General features: G+C 44.9%; 1 protein-coding gene across 2 annotated transcripts in view; it reads left to right on the top strand.

Annotated features, from left to right (window-relative positions):
* tiam1a (TIAM Rac1 associated GEF 1a) overlaps window positions 1–15,642 on the top strand; it is a 53,498-nt gene that overhangs the window by 14,770 nt on the left and 23,086 nt on the right. Inside the window, exons 3-13 of one of the 2 annotated variants that reach the window (XM_069667193.1) lie at window positions 1,304–1,410; window positions 3,488–4,149; window positions 4,838–5,124; window positions 6,186–6,458; window positions 6,545–6,776; window positions 7,355–7,527; window positions 8,058–8,282; window positions 9,658–9,843; window positions 12,218–12,364; window positions 12,503–12,577; window positions 15,248–15,418. In XM_069667193.1, the coding sequence (XP_069523294.1) occupies window positions 3,495–4,149; window positions 4,838–5,124; window positions 6,186–6,458; window positions 6,545–6,776; window positions 7,355–7,527; window positions 8,058–8,282; window positions 9,658–9,843; window positions 12,218–12,364; window positions 12,503–12,577; window positions 15,248–15,418 (2,424 nt within the window). In that variant the 5' untranslated portion in view covers window positions 1,304–1,410; window positions 3,488–3,494. Of the gene's footprint in view, window positions 1–1,303; window positions 1,411–3,465; window positions 4,150–4,837; window positions 5,125–6,185; window positions 6,459–6,544; window positions 6,777–7,354; window positions 7,528–8,057; window positions 8,283–9,657; window positions 9,844–12,217; window positions 12,365–12,502; window positions 12,578–15,247; window positions 15,419–15,642 lie in introns of both variants that reach the window. The other variant, XM_069667203.1, reaches the window with a different exon arrangement.

Here is a 15,642-nt window from a genome sequence, read left to right as displayed (position 1 = left end):
AAATACATGAATGAACACACATAGTGACATGATGTAATGTCAGAGCGAAAGAAAACAATCGTCTCACTTCTCTTGCCGTACTTTCTACTTCTCCTTTTCCGAGCTCTCAGTTCTGTGTCATTTCTCAGAACTCTAACACGGTTCCTTCATTTCAACCCCAGAGAATAAACACACTGACAGCTTTATGTGATTATTATCAATAATAAAAGCAGCAGCTGTAGTCAAAGTTTAGTGAAAGTAACTGTGGTTTCATGCCAGAAATGTGGACCAGAGAGAACAAAGGCTTTTGCATATTAAAAAACATGGCTAGTTAGAATAACTCGCCAGATGTAGCGGATCTGAAGAGAGTCTGTGCAGATTGACATCTGCTTTGCTGTTGATTAGGGCTGTATCTTTCCCTTTTTTATGTCTTTTACACGCTCGTGAAATGCTCTTATTTTCTTGCTTATTGGCGTATCAGAACACAATCAAATCTGACAATTGTGTTTGCAGCAATGAGGGCAGCAGTCACTCTCCCAGCTCGGCCGCTTGAGGCCTCTGAAAGCCTTGACTATCCAACTGAGACGCATCTTCAGTCACATTTGCCCTGATTCATGTACAAATGACATTTTTATCCCGTTGTGAACTAAAAATACCAACACAGCATGCTTATGCTCGCATACCTTCACACTATACATAGCGCATTATGGAAATCACGGTCTACTCTAAGTAGCTCAAGGCTGGCATTAGGGGAAATTAGGTCGTGTTGGCAAGGATCATTTAATTGAGTCTTAAGCAGAAAATCATTCTCCGTAGCTGCTTTCATCTTCTGTCACTTTGCAGACACAGTGAGCGTGCGTGTGTGCGTGCACGTCTCTTTGTCTGCAGGGAAACAAGGGGTGTTTTCCCAAAATGCTCTGTGCACATGCTTGTACATGCCTGCATGGTTCCAGGTTGGCAGTGACTTTCGGGGTGCTTATCCCCCCTCCTCAGACTCAGACAATACCCCCGCACATCATGATGTGTGAGTTTGAATATGTGTGCGCATTTAAATGTGGGTTACTGACCGCAGTTCCTTCATTCTCTTTCATCCTGTATACCTTCTTTTATCCTATAGACTCCCTCTCCTCACAGCTCTCCTTTCAACTCCACTTCGCGCTCGCTATGCGACGTACCTGGCAGATCCTCTCTCTGCAACCTTGCCGCTCTCGCCTTCCGCCTCCTCCTCTGTGTGCGTTTGACACATCAGGTCACTTTGAAGTTGTGAGAGCTCCCCCTGAAAGCAACACTTCTCTCTTTCTCTCTCTGTTCTTGTTCCTCTCAGGGCAAAACTGACACCGCCGTTTGAGGATGTGCGGAGGATCATGCGGCCTGTGAAAGGTGACACCGCGCTGATGATGAGAAGCTGGTGATGCGGCTGCTTAACCACAGGTAAACACAGTTTAGTGCACTTCTGTCTCGCTTTACTGCAAAACATCTCTATAAGCACTTTGTTTAAAAATTCTCCCAGCTTATCTGAATGTTTTTACGCGTTTCAGTCATATCGCATTGATCGAGTATCAGTGAAGATTAGATTCTAGATTAAAGAATTTGCTTAAGCAGATTTTTGGCTTGTCAGAGCACATTTCTGTCAGTCTGTCTCTGCAGTCTGAGCCCACACTGAGAACCTGATGGAGTGGGTTTGATGATGTGTGAGTCACAGAGGATCAACTGATCTGACAAGCAGTTGACTCAGCAGCTCAATGTGCTTATATAACAGAAAGCATGAGATGAAGGAGATCCGCAGAACCCAGATAAAAACTGATTTCTTCAGCTGTGTTTGGGGAATATCGCTAATTTTGCATTTTAACACCAGTGAAGGAGAGCAAAAAGGATGAGACGGCTGTGCCGTTTCAAAGACTTAGATTAATCATAGCTGAAATTGAAAAATTAGTTTTAAAGAAGAAGAAAAAACATTTTTGCCTTTGTAGATGCTTAAAAAGAGATTTTAATGCATCCTGAATACTTTAACAGAACAACATCAGAAGACCCTCACGAAGCCTCTGTAAAATGTTAGCTGTTTATGCTCCAAATACATTTTAAATTAGCTTTACTGTCCCTGTTCCACCCCATTCCAGTGAGTTTTCCCCGACAAATTACCGAACATCACGGTCGGTTAAATCAGCCAAAACCTGGCAGGGCCGTTTCCACCTCAGCTGTGGATGCCTGATCTCATCTGTGTGACAGTTCGGCTATACAGAGCATTCAAAGAGAAGCCGGATACCTTTGACAAACCACCGTCAAGTTAATGGCCGACCAAATGTTACTCACTCATGCAGCAGAGATTGACCTGGTTTTCAGCAATAAATGTGACAGAGTAAACATGCTGGTGCCGTGAGGGGGGAACGGCCTCGTATTGGGTAATGATTTAAAGGCAGGAGTGTATACCTCCTAGAAATGTAAATCATCTATATACAAACTCAAAGTGGGTTTCAAGTTTTTAACAACCAATACATCTACTTGCAAAAAAAAATCTAATATATATAAAATAAGTAATAATAATAATAATTATCCTTTTTAGATTGTTTGCCTTCATCTGAGCGTCAAATTTGTTTCTTTTTCTTTGGATTCTCACTTATTTTTGAAGTTGTATCTGTAGTAGGGATGCACGATATTGGATTTTTTGCCGATATGCCGATATTTTACAACTCATTTAGCCAATTACTGATACCGATACCAATATTTTTTTCCTGCACACCTAATTGCAGAGATCATCAACTCTCTTCTGTATTGGAATAAGCGTACAGTATGATGGTGATACTCTTATCACATTTGTTACAACGGTCGGGGTGACGGGTCTTGAGATGGTTGATCAAGTTTGTAGTGTTGAAAGACTTTGCCTTGGCTCCTCCTCGCATCACCGAAGCTGAGCAGTCATTGCAAATAGCAGTTTTGCGATCTATTTCAGACACTTTGAAAAACTTCCACACCACGGACATTTTGGCTTCTAACTCTCTCATGCTGCAGGTAGACAACGTGACGCGCAGGTCTTCTTCGCGCCGGGGACATTGCGCTGAGGTCAGGCATTTAATCAAGTATACAGCAGCCAATTATTTTATCGGTTAATTATATCGGCGGATATCGACGTGTTGGCCGATATCCGATAGTTCATTTTTAAGCCAATATCGGCCGATACCGACAATATCGTGCATCCCTAATCTGTAGTCATCGATTTACACTTGCAGAGACCAGAAAAGCAGCCGCTTAGCTCCGCCTACCCTCCGCGAAAGTCGCCACAGACACCAAAGTCAGTAATACTGCAAATGCAAAGGCTTTCATCAGTGGGCCATAGGCTCAATCACCAGTGTGTTACCTCATTCGACAATAGATATTGACTCAACAGACACAAATGAAAATCTTCAAGATTATTACTTTACTTTACATCACAAGCACTATAGATAGCGTCTTGAAGCCTAAATTAAAGGACCATGTACATATGTTTCACAGAATCCTCTTCCTTGATCTACAGTTGAATCATGGGAAACGTGGAGAGTCAGAATGGGGACAGCGGTTTCTACGGTGACGTGACCGGACATCTCTCGCGTAAACACACATCCCGGTCACTCCGCCTCTCCAACAAGCAGCAAATCACCCGACGCTCGCGACACTCTTCTTCAGTGAAACAGGAACACAGAAACTCTGAAGCCTCAACCCGCTCCTCCAGCACCCCGAGTATCCCACAATCCTTAGCAGAGAACGGACTGGAGCCTTTTAACGCAGCAGATGAGTTTGGCGAGTTCGGCATCAACCCTCACTGGACTCAGCGCGTGGCGATGACAATGAGGCCTGAGTCCTATCAACACGACGACGACCAATTGGCCACGCCCACACCTGAAACATCAGAGGCGGACACTGTTGCTCAGGATGGAGGAGAGGACTCCATGGGGGAGGGGGAGGGGGACGTTATTGGAGATGAAAGGTACCTTCAGCGGATGACTGAAGGACCGCGAGAGGGAGGGAGCTTTAAAAAGAAGAGGTCAAAGTCTGCGGACATGTGGAGGGAAGACAGCCTGGAGTTCTCTCTGTCTGACCTGAGCCAGGAGCATCTGACCAGCACCGAGGAGATGATCGATGGAGGAGAGGAAGAGGAGGAGGAGCAGTTCACACGCCCTAGAGCCAGTGCATGTAAAGGTTGGTAAACACAGACATAATGATGTATATATACAGAGACCCGACATCAATCCACCAATGAGCAACAGGCAGAAACCTTGAGCAGAACCAGACTCACTACCAGTTGGGCTGAGAAAGTTGGTTAGAGAGAGAGAAGGAGTGAGAGCCCTGCATAAATGCACGTATCTCTGCATGTATGCCGAGGTGTTCGCTTGATTTGATTCCCTTTGCAGGTGATGAGGGGGGAGGCGGGTGGGAAAAGACTGCAGACACTCAGAAAAACGACTTGAGAAAATCTGCTGATTGAAGGTTAGCTGCCGTCCTTCAGCTGCAATAGTTCAGCTGATCACAGAGTTGTTAGCTTAACTGGCACTGTGCAGGAGCTGCTGGATTTCAGCGCAGCAGCAGGCGGTAGCCGGTAACTTAACTGCAGAAGGTGTAAGTGCTGCCCCAGGTGGTCAGCTAGCTCGGAATAATGGATGGGCTTGCTGCACACACACACACACACACACACACACGCTGACAGACAAACACAAAATCATACAGATTCACAGGAGGACCTAGACACACATGGAGGAGATTAATTTACACGTAAAATGTGGCAAAGTAGTCTGGCAGTAATTGACAGTAATCAGAATGCACCTCACTCACACACATGCACACACACTGCTCTGCAATGACCACCTGTGTGTGTGTGTGTGTGTTTCAGGCTCCGCTGAAAGGGCATCGTCTCTCGACCATCTGTGCAGCCAGCAGAGTCCTGGCCTCAGGGGGCAGAGGAGCCGCTTCGCTAAAAACCGGCGAGAGGCAGAGTGCGATGGAAACGGAGAAGGGGAGGAGGGGTTGATGTCTCCCACCGAGGAGGATGGCGGCGGGTACGGAGCATTCACGCTCCCCTGCCGACGCTCCCACTGCCTGTCTGAGGGCCTGGCAGGGCTGGGCATCACGACTGCGCCGCGTCCTGCTTTCCAAGGACGCCGCGCACAAACTACTCAGGTTAGAGCACAGTTAATGAGCGTGTGAATAAATGCACAAAACAAACACGTTTTTCTTCTACAGAGCCATAAATGAATGATACTCTTTTTTTAACAGTTCTGGGATTCACATAAACCACACTCACTCCAGAAATGTGGATTTTGTTGACAACCAGAGCTATTTCCTGTGTGCTAATGTTCCGGAGTTATGTGTGGGAGTTTTGTATGTATGCGCATCCAAGTGTGCGTGTATATTTATGTTGTAGGGAAATGGGATTACATGGAGTCAGATAGAAAGTCGCTGTGGGGCTACTTGTCCAACGCTGGCCTGGTTTCTACATTCCCCCTCCGGAAATTAAAGCATTAAAGCGTAATATCTGTCATGCCCCATTCACAAACCACACACCCACTATCCTAGCATGCATACACACACACACGAAGACATTTGAACATAATTTAGAGGCTTTCTTTATGATTTTACACTCAAAAAGCAAAAGAGCAAGAGCATGTATCATCAGGAAACCAACTGACAAGAGATTTAAAGGACGAAAACAAAACTTAAACTGAACAATCACCATCTGCTTTCTGTCATTTTCATGTGTCATTGGTAAGAAAAGTTGCGAAATAGGAAGGAAGTCCTAAAATCGGAAAACAGTCTTCTCTTTCATATTATTTCCCAGAACCCCCAAGCACCCTTGGATAGTAGAGCACCCTAAGTGCTCATTATAAATTCATCTAGCCAGCAAGAGGGGGTTGTTAGAGCCGATATAAATAGACCCACAACACAGCAAAACAAAGAGGAAAAAGAACAGAGGGAGACTCAGTTTGGTGAAAGAAAAGTGTGAAGCACAGAGAATGTTTTGCTCAAAGTCAAAAAAGCCTCTTTTTTAGCAGCAATGCAAACCAAACACGTGCAACACATACATAAAAACACACACAAATATAAACCCAGAATCAGGTCAGGCCTGTGTGCAGCTGTAGTGTTTATTTGTGTGTGGATATTTTTGTTATCCAAACATATTTGTGTCTGTATATGCATTCATAATCCATAGTTGTAATCAGTTCTACTTTCCTTCCTGACAGGATATTTCGGGTGTTCTGGGCGAGGGAAGCGAGTACGGCGACAGCGGCATCGATGGTGTCGCCACGGAGATAGACGGGGACGGAGAGTTGGTGTCCCGGCGCTGCAAAGCCATGTCCGCTTCTTTCTCCGTGTACTCCGCCACCGAGAGCAGCGTGTTCAACGGGAGCGACAGCGGGAGCAGCAGCGCAGGGGGAGGAGACGGACGGGGCGGCGAGGGAGTCAGGGGAGGAGTGTATGAGAATTTCCGGAAGGAGCTGGACAATCAAGCCTGGGTAAGTTAATTTGTGTGTATTTTAAATACAGATAGATCATCAACATGTTTGATATAACTACATTTTTCCAATCTCTCTCTCATTAGACGCATCAGGGTCGGGACTGCACAGAGGAGGCTGGCTCCGCCGTGAGTGACGAGCAGAGCAGCGGCACGCTCAGTAACGCTTATCCATCAGACACTCTGATTGGCTGTGCACAGGGCACGGTCAGGAAAGCAGGAGCTCTGGCTGTGAAGAACTTCTTGGTTCATAAGAAAAACAAGAAGGTGGAACCTGCAACGAAGCGCAAGTGGAAACATTACTGGGTCTCTCTTAAAGGTGCATAGACTCCCAAACTTTTTTTATTTTGACTTATATTTGGTCGTTAATATTTCCCCAACTGATAAATATCAATCACTTATGACTTGGATTTGAAAATTGAAACAAACTTTTACTCCAAACAAAACAGTGCAACAATAATGCTGCATCTTATCCCGACCCCAGCCTCTTTAATCTCCCACTCTCCCTCTCCTGTTAGCCTGTAATCACATCACTCTCTGCACCGTCCCTGCCCTTGGTTGTCACCTCTACTGTTGTCTCTCACACTCTTCTGTGTGGTCTTACATTTCCTCTCCCCTGCCTCATCACAATTTAATTTTCCGCCGGCAACCGCGTCTAATCCAATCTCGTCCTCGTGAAATGCACAAGATACAGCATCTGCAGCCGCCTTCTGCCTGCCCCGGCGTCCTTATGTCCATTACATATCATAACAATTTAATGCTTAAAAGCCTTGTTTGGCTTCGTGGTTCCAAAAGAAATCAAATCAAATTGTAAATACAGGACTCCTTCCAACATTAGCAAGAAACCGACCTTTCTGCTTTTTTTTCTCTCCATGTTTCTTTCATGCATTCTTCAAGGCTGCACCCTCTTCCTGTACGAGTCCGACTGTCGCTCCGGGATCGACCATAACAGCATTCCTAAACACGCACTGTGGGTGGAGAATAGCATCGTCCAGGCTGTACCTGAACACCCCAAGAAAGACTTTGTCTTCTGCCTCAGCAACTCAGTGGGAGACGCCTTTCTCTTCCAGGTGAGGCAGACGTTTCATTTTAAACACCACACATGTGTGACTGCTGCTTTCCAGTCAGTTCTTTGTTCGTCAAGAGGACACGGGGTCAGCAGATCACCAAAAGAGACGGAGATGGCTGGCAATAAGAAGAGACCTGACGTCCCCTGGGAGATATGTTTGTGTGGCACAGTCGTACATGACATTTAGCCATGTGTGGGAGATAAGCCAGTCCTGTGTCTGTGTGTTTGTTTCATGTCTGACATGTTTAAAGGCCGAACTGTCAGACTGTGACAGTGATCCACCACACTGACCATTGTCTAAAATTAAAATGTGTCTATTTATATTCACGGCAGCTGTCCGGTGTGACATTCGATCAATGAACGGGAAGATAAGTGATAAAACGATGATGAGATTATAATGACCACCCTATCGCAGAGGCTGATGATGGACATCAATTCTTTTAGCTGTCAGCTTCTTTTCCTGTTTTTTAAGTCCTTTACGGATTCTCCAGAAAACTCACCTTTATTTCCCCCATTTTTCTTTCCCGTCAGACGTCAGGCCAGACCGAACTGGAGAACTGGATCACGGCGATCCACTCGGCGTGTGCCGCCGCTCTGGCTCGGCAGCATCACAGGGAGGATACGGTGCGACTGCTGCGGACAGAGATCCGCAAGCTGGAGCAGAAGATCGACATGGACGAGAAGATGAAGAAGATGGGAGACATGCAGCTGTCCACCGTCACTGACGGCAAGAAGAGGAAGACCATACTGGAGCAGGTATGGGTGCTGAGATATGAGTCAAGTGAAAATAGTCGAATACGCAAGATCAAAAACAAAGGAGCTCCTCAAGTGTCATGGAGTCTTTTTATATAATAAGCCTGCTAATTAGTCATACGTTATGTCCATGTGATGCTGATATGAACCATGTTTGTGATCACATGTGTCGAGCACCCTGCCGAGTGACTGACGCTTCCTGTTGAGTTGAGTGAAAACACCGAAGGGTCTCTACAGATGCTCATCTTTGTACCTTTGAACAGCACTGGATGCTCTCACACACTGAAACCTCTGCGACAAATGTTCTCGCAAAGACAGAAGGCTTCAAATATTCCGACTGGCGCTCATTATGAGCACATCTTAGAATATTCCCAACACATGTTGGAACCCATGCGATGCACACGTTAGCAGGCAGGCGCAGGTGAACCTGAAATCTCTCGCTAATCCTTACATATTTGATAGATGTTTCGAAACAAGTCACAGCTGGAATCTCAAAGCTCTTCTTACATAATGTTTGTTCACTTTCAGTGAGACCGCAGCTTTATTAATACTCCATGCATGTCTGGAGCTAACTGTACACACAGCATTGCATGGGGGAAAAAAATGCAAGAGAGTTTAAGAATGTGCCCAAAAACAAAAGGCCTCCTTGTTTGAGCAAGCCTCCGTTTCTTTGTATGTGTGTGGCATTTAGCTGATGTATAAAAGGAAATGCATAAAAAAGCACCAGGAGGTAGTTTATCTCAATCATGCAGAACACTCAGTTTTGATTGCCTTTCATAAAGTCACATTAGCTGAAATTTAGGGATCAAAAAGAGGCAATCTGAATGACTTCTTTTTTCAAGATCTGTATCTGGAACCACTTGAGTCTACAAAATGCTCTTACATACATAAACAGGCCTGGGAGCTGTGCTTAACTAGAGACTCAAAGAAAGGGAAGCTGCTTCCATTTTGTCCTGGAACAAATAGGTAAGAGGAGGAACCGGTGCAATTTGGTTAAGTCCAGATTGTGTTTCATTTCAAGTATTTCTGTGTGTGTGTGTGTGTGTGTGTGTGTGTGTGTGTGTGTGTGTGTGTGTGTGTGTGTGTGTGTGTGTGTGTGTGTGTCACTCTGTTCCACCTCCCACGGCCCACCCTGTGATACATTGCACATAGCACAGCAGGTCGAGGACTGGTGGGGGTTGTGTTGCTGAGTAATACCTCTCCACAGGGGCTTCAGTACTCCCACATCTCACTCCTCCTGAAATGACCAAATAAAAACCGAACAAATAAGGATCTTTTATGCATATTTTATCTGTTTTTCTTCTCTTTATCACTGTTGTGGTTTTTATCTGGAGCCTTTCCATAGCTGAATCTTTCACTCTTCTCTCCCCTCTGTTAGATCTTCCTGTGGGAGCAGAACTTGGAGCGGTTTCACATGGATCTCTTCCGCTGTCGCTGCTACCTGGCCAGTCTGCAGGGCGGCGAACCCCCCAACCCCAAACGCCTGCTGGGCTTCGCTTCGCGTCCCACCAAACTGGCCATGGGACGACTGGGCATCTTCTCCGTGTCTTCCTTCCATGCGCTGGTACGATTAAAAAATGTCCACGCGCCCACTCACTCACTCAAACACGTTTTTAGTCCTCGTGTCTTTTCTTTCCAGAACTTTCTGTAATTTCACTCCCCTTAATCCAAAACTCAAATTCTGCCCCACGTGTCTCTACATGTTTTGTGTGAGAGGTTTCCAATACCTGACCCTCAGTAGCAGCCCAGCTTGTAAAGTGGGTGTGTTTATCTGGCTTGTCACATTCTGTTCGCCTACTGAAAGCAAGAATTTCTGCCTGCTTGACAAATGTGCAAACTAATAAGCATTGCATGTTACCTAAGGTTAAACAGACCTTAACAAAGGTTATGTAAGAGCAGGTAGCTTTGCACGGTAGCTCCACTACAGCTGTCCTGAAGTAGCTGGATACGGATAAATAGATTTTATTCTAAGAGCCTAAATCTAAACAGCAGCCCAAATCAGGCCAGAGGTGCCGTTTGTGGATTGTATCTTCAAAGCCAAGATGAAGAGAACTTGCAGCGGCAGTCTAAAACATAATAAAACTTTAGGTTACGGAAATATTTTAAAGTTTATACACTTTATTTGACCATTTGTTCACATGAGCATTGAATTTTTTTCTTGGGGTTACTCCTGCTGACACTTCAAACCCTCTTTACATCCTTCCTATAAGAAACATCCATTGTAAATCTGCAGCTGCAACATCTTTGGTTTCCATTGAACCTCTGCCTCACTACTGCATTTTTTCACTTTCAGATCGACTCTGAGTGATGTAAAAGTATTTTGATCCACTCAAACAAAAACACTCTTCTCAACTGTGACAATTTTAACCCCAAGCTCCAGCAAATGAGCACCAAACACATTTGTTCTCACTTCAGAAAATCACACATTTTTCATTGAAGTTTGGCTCCTTGTAAGGATCCCTATATTTAAGATACATGCTCACATCTACATACCTGCACACGCGCTGTCATCGCCTCTTACATTCAGATCATTCTCTCCACAAACTTCACATGACGTCGGCTGCTCTAGCCTGTGGCTAAAAGCCAAATAATTAGCTCAGTCTCTCTGCACCGTGCGCGTGTTGTCACCTTGAGCGTTTCAAGAATGTACAGACTGAAAAACGACCAAACATGGAATGATATACACGCTGCTGAGTATCACGCAGCTGTACCGAACATCATCCAGGAAACAAAGAGCAGAGCGGAGAGAAGGAAGCAGTCCTTCACACACACACACACACACACACACACAACATCAGAGGTTCATAGTGTTTTTTTGTGATTGGTGGATCAATATGAACTCTGTTAGTAAGCTGCCATCCCTGAGGCACTTTCCCACAAACAGGCTTAACACTCTGTGCTCTGTTGACCCCCCCCTTCCTTTTACTGCCTACACCCTCACTTCCTTTGTCTCTCTCTGCGCTTCCTACTCTATCTCCCGTAGTTTCTCCTCTTCCTTATCTGTCTTCACCTCTTTCCTTTCCTCCATCTCAAACCATCTGTGTTTTTCCATATTCATTATCACATCCCAAGTTCTCCTTTTTAAACTGAACTGGTACATTAGTCTGCTTTAAATGTGCAGGATTTTGAGCACAGTTATACATTTGCCACGCTTCAAATTAGTCTTTTAAATGAACTCGAGAATGAAACACATTAAGAGAATAAAGAAAAGAACATTAATGAAATGCTTTGCCATAAACAATTAGCAATTTCACATTGCCTGGAGCAAAACTGTCCTTATATTCAACTCCTAGCTGTTTTTCTTGGTCAAAAAATAAACATTGTAATTTTTCTTTTTCCACTCTCCACAGTAGTTCCTTTTATTTATCACAGCTGTTAATATCCATAACCGAAAGAGACATCTTAACACAGTAGACTGTAAAAATGCCTCTGCGCGCATCTTGCATAAGAAAAGTCTTCAAGACAGTTTGACCTATTATGTTTGGCATGTGTTTGTCTGATGAGCAGTGACTGCCTGGTGAGGAGAGCAGTAAGCGCACACCCACACACAGTACAGTATGTGCTTGTGCGCACGTACATAGAACGTACATACGTGTGCATCAGAGTATGTATCATTGTGCCATATAGTGAGTCAGAGCTGCTCTCATAGCTCAGTAGTTCAATGTGAATTAACCCAGAAACGCCAAGAGTCGTTTATTGTGTGGTGGATCAGTGAAAGAGATGAGAGGGTGAAAGTGTTCATAGTGTGAACTGTGCAGCTGAATGTGTGTTTTTATGTGTTGGTTGGTGAAAGGAAAGAAACACAGGCGGTCACTGCTCTCATAGTACCACTATATAGTCTCCTCCTGTTTAACAGTGTAACAAAACACTATCATCAAACTCTATATTTGAGGTTCTTTCCATGGGATTCATGTTTTCTGTAACTGTCGCTGTCACAGGTGTCAGCCCGCACAGAAAGCAGCATCAGGAAGAGGAACCAGGCCGTGCCTCGAACCTTCAGTAAACGTCGGAGCCGCTTCTCCTCCCTCTGGGGTCTGGACACCACCTCAAAGAGGAAGACCACCGGACACCCCTCAATCAACCAGGTATCATTGTGTTACAGTAATAGAGGTTATGCATTGAAGTTTTAACGCAGGTTGGACAGGGTTTTAGTGTCGTTATACTGCTCTGTATTGAACATGTTTGGATGCAGTTGTGATATACTGTTCCCTGTGTGGTTGCAGGTGTTTGTTGAAGGGATGGAGCCGGTGAGAAAGCCATTGGAGCGCATGTTTGAAGACTCGGCCAGTGAGAGATCGGTAAGAGCTTTGCTAGAGTAAAAAACCAACACACTACAAATGTCCCTTACTTTTAAAGACTTAAACAGAATTCTCATTTTTAGATGTATTTGTGCCTCTTTCTAATATTGATGAAGATGAATCAGAAACTAATAAGATGCAAGCAGGCCAAAGCTTCATTCTTCCTTCTCTATTGCGGTCCTTGCCCTTTCTGCAGCCCAAGCAAGATGACAAAGGCCCAACTGATACAGTGGTTTTTTATGTATGTACAGTAATAACCCTCCTAAGGCCAAACTTTTAGTTCCCCCCCGCCTTTCTTAGTTTGGCTTTCACTACAGAGAAGCAGAGCTCGTGTAGCTGTAGGCTTACTCCTTGTCATTGTTTGCCTTTCTTATAAGCGAACATGAAAATCACTGGTGCATCTGATGAACCTTTGTATTTGAATAATGGGTTATGGGCTCCTTTAGACCCCGAGGCCATGTACATCGCTGGATTTTCCACGTCCTTTTACTTAAACCGAGATCCTTCTGGTGCTCTGGCTCTTCATTTGGGACGGGGGGTTATCTACGGGAAGCACAAAATCCCTGCACCCTTCTGCATCACTGAGCATTTCTTTGAGGTCATTCCAAGCCTCCTGCTTTAATGTTTCCAGACATCCACCTCTCTGCGAGCTGAGAGGAGAAATTTGGCTCTGAAATTTTTAAAAGCTGCAGAATCTTGACTCTCCTCAGTGCTATTAGGTGATTCTTCAGTTTATATGTGTTAAATAAGCAATCTTTTTGATCGTCTGCAGATGTTCTTCCTCCTTACTCTGGTCTATAACTCCTGTTTTCTTTTCTCCTACTGCAGTCCACTCTGTGTCATAAGCACACATAATATCTTTGTTCTTGCCCTCTACCTTTTTAGCTTTGTCAAACACTATTTCCAGATCAGTGCTGACAGATTCCCATTTTCTTCTTTTCATTTGCTCCGAGCGATTCCGACTCTATCAGCATCACAGAGAATCGACCGGGGGGAGATATTTCTGTCTGCTAATCCCGCTGAGACAAATCTGATTTGATACATTCAGATCATTAGCTTTCTGATGTTTCAACAAATTACACATTTGCTACCAAAGGACCAGGCACACCATCTGTGCTCACTTGTGTCTCCATGGCACTGACCACAATTTACAGACAATTGCAAATAATGAATCGCATCTTCAAAGAGAAAAATAGATCATCCAAAAGCTGTCATAGCTCTGTAGGTTTCCAGTAGTGCCATTACAGCCTGGTAAATGATAAATTAATATGAAGTGTAAGGAAAATGTCCGATTACCCATGGGTTGTGCGAGGACAAGAACAGCAGCTCCATATTTTATGAGAAATGTTAAGAGGCAGCAGAGATGCGGAAAAGGAGGGGGCAGACGGGCCTCTGTCTGAACTCAGGAGATGGAAGAAAACTCAGCAGCACTCACGCACTCTGACTTCGGAGGCCCCCAGTGGCACCATAGGAGATTGATTTCTTTCCACCCACGCCGCTGCTTCAGCTGGCAGGGTATGCGATGACATTAAAGAAATGCATTGCTTCAGTTAGATGAAGCAGGAAATGCTGCATCAGTAGCACAGAGCATCTTCTGCACACTTGTTCCAAGTGTTCGCATCTGATGGCTTAAATACGGTGTTTGTTCTGGGGAATCCCACTCATGGCAAAAAATGAGAGGGAAAATTGAGTGTAGTGGGCTGCCTGGGACCCCCCCCCCCCCCCCCCCCCCAGCAGAGGAATCCTGGATGGGCCAGGAGGGGAGCCAGATGGTGCCGAGCGGGGCTGGGGAGTTCAGGGAGCTGGGGGGAGGTACTAGTTCTGGGCCCCCCGGTCTGTTGTCTGTCTGAGAAAATGTGTGTTTCTTTATAACTACGTTTGTGTTGTGTTAGTATTAAGTTAACTCCGTCTGTCTTTCTCTTTGTCTCACTTTAACTCCACCTTTGCAATAATTCCAACGCACACACACATAGATCACCATCAGTCTACTTAAACGGGGACCACCGGGCTGGATTGGTAACCGTCAGCAGATTGTCTGCCGTGAATTAAAACACAGGGAGGAGGGAGATGATGGAGTGATGTACAGATAGAAGAAAAGGGGCACCAGAAGGAGAGGCAATTATTAGTGGGGGTTGGATGAAAGAATAAACGAGTTTGTGGATGCTGTTACCTGAAAGGAGGAGATAAGGTATCAGTGACAGACAGCGTGAGGTCGAGTAGAAGAGGCGAGCGTGACACGGCTGCCAGATTGTCGGGGGTCAGACTGATGGGCCTTAAAGGTTGCAGATTATGGTTTGGACTGAATGCACACGAAACTGCGAAAGCACAAACATACTGTATGAAACAAACACCCACGCATGGACACAATTCTATCAGGAGGCGCTCATCAACATAAATGAATTACATGTTGTAATCAGATCTGCTGCTGCTTTCAGGCCAGCTTCCATCATATTAGTCCAATCAGTCCGAGCAAATCTGCTTTCTTTTGTGACCAAGACGGGCAATAATCCTGAATTAGGCAGATTATTTCAGCCTTTCTAATTTTGGATAACAGAATATGGAAGTAAAAGGTTTTTATGATAACATTGAATTTATTATGAGGTGCCTTCTGTTTCCACAAGGACTACTCAAAGATGCATAAACCCCCTTTTGTGTGTGTTGTACTTTCAGAAAGCGAGAGAGGGCTCGGTGAAAAGTGTTCCTCAGCCAAACGTAGACAGCGACATCTGGGTTCCTGATTACCTGACTCCCTCCTGGGTGTGTCTGCCCAGCAATCAGCCCGTCCTGGCCATCATACAGCCCGGGGAGACGTCGCTGGAAGTCCTGAGCGCTGTCTGCAAGGTGGGCCATCAGCAGCAGCAATTGCAATTTTATTAATAAAGCACATAAAAATAAAAACAATCAAGAACAACATTTAAAATCAAATCAGTTAAACGTGCATCTAATGTACATCAGACACACCACAGGTGAGGACATAGACAAACAAAGCCACACGTATAACACAAGCGATCACATATACACACACACAGAGTAACTATTCATATGCTCTGGAGAATAAATATGTT

The sequence above is a fragment of the Semicossyphus pulcher genome, unplaced genomic scaffold (assembly GCF_022749685.1).
Source record: "Semicossyphus pulcher isolate SPU_LCO1_2020_fin unplaced genomic scaffold, fSemPul1.0.p SCAF_10, whole genome shotgun sequence".
Lineage (NCBI taxonomy): Eukaryota > Metazoa > Chordata > Actinopteri > Labriformes > Labridae > Semicossyphus > Semicossyphus pulcher.
Note: the sequence above shows the minus strand (reverse complement) of the source record. Positions and strands in the feature narration are given on the sequence as shown.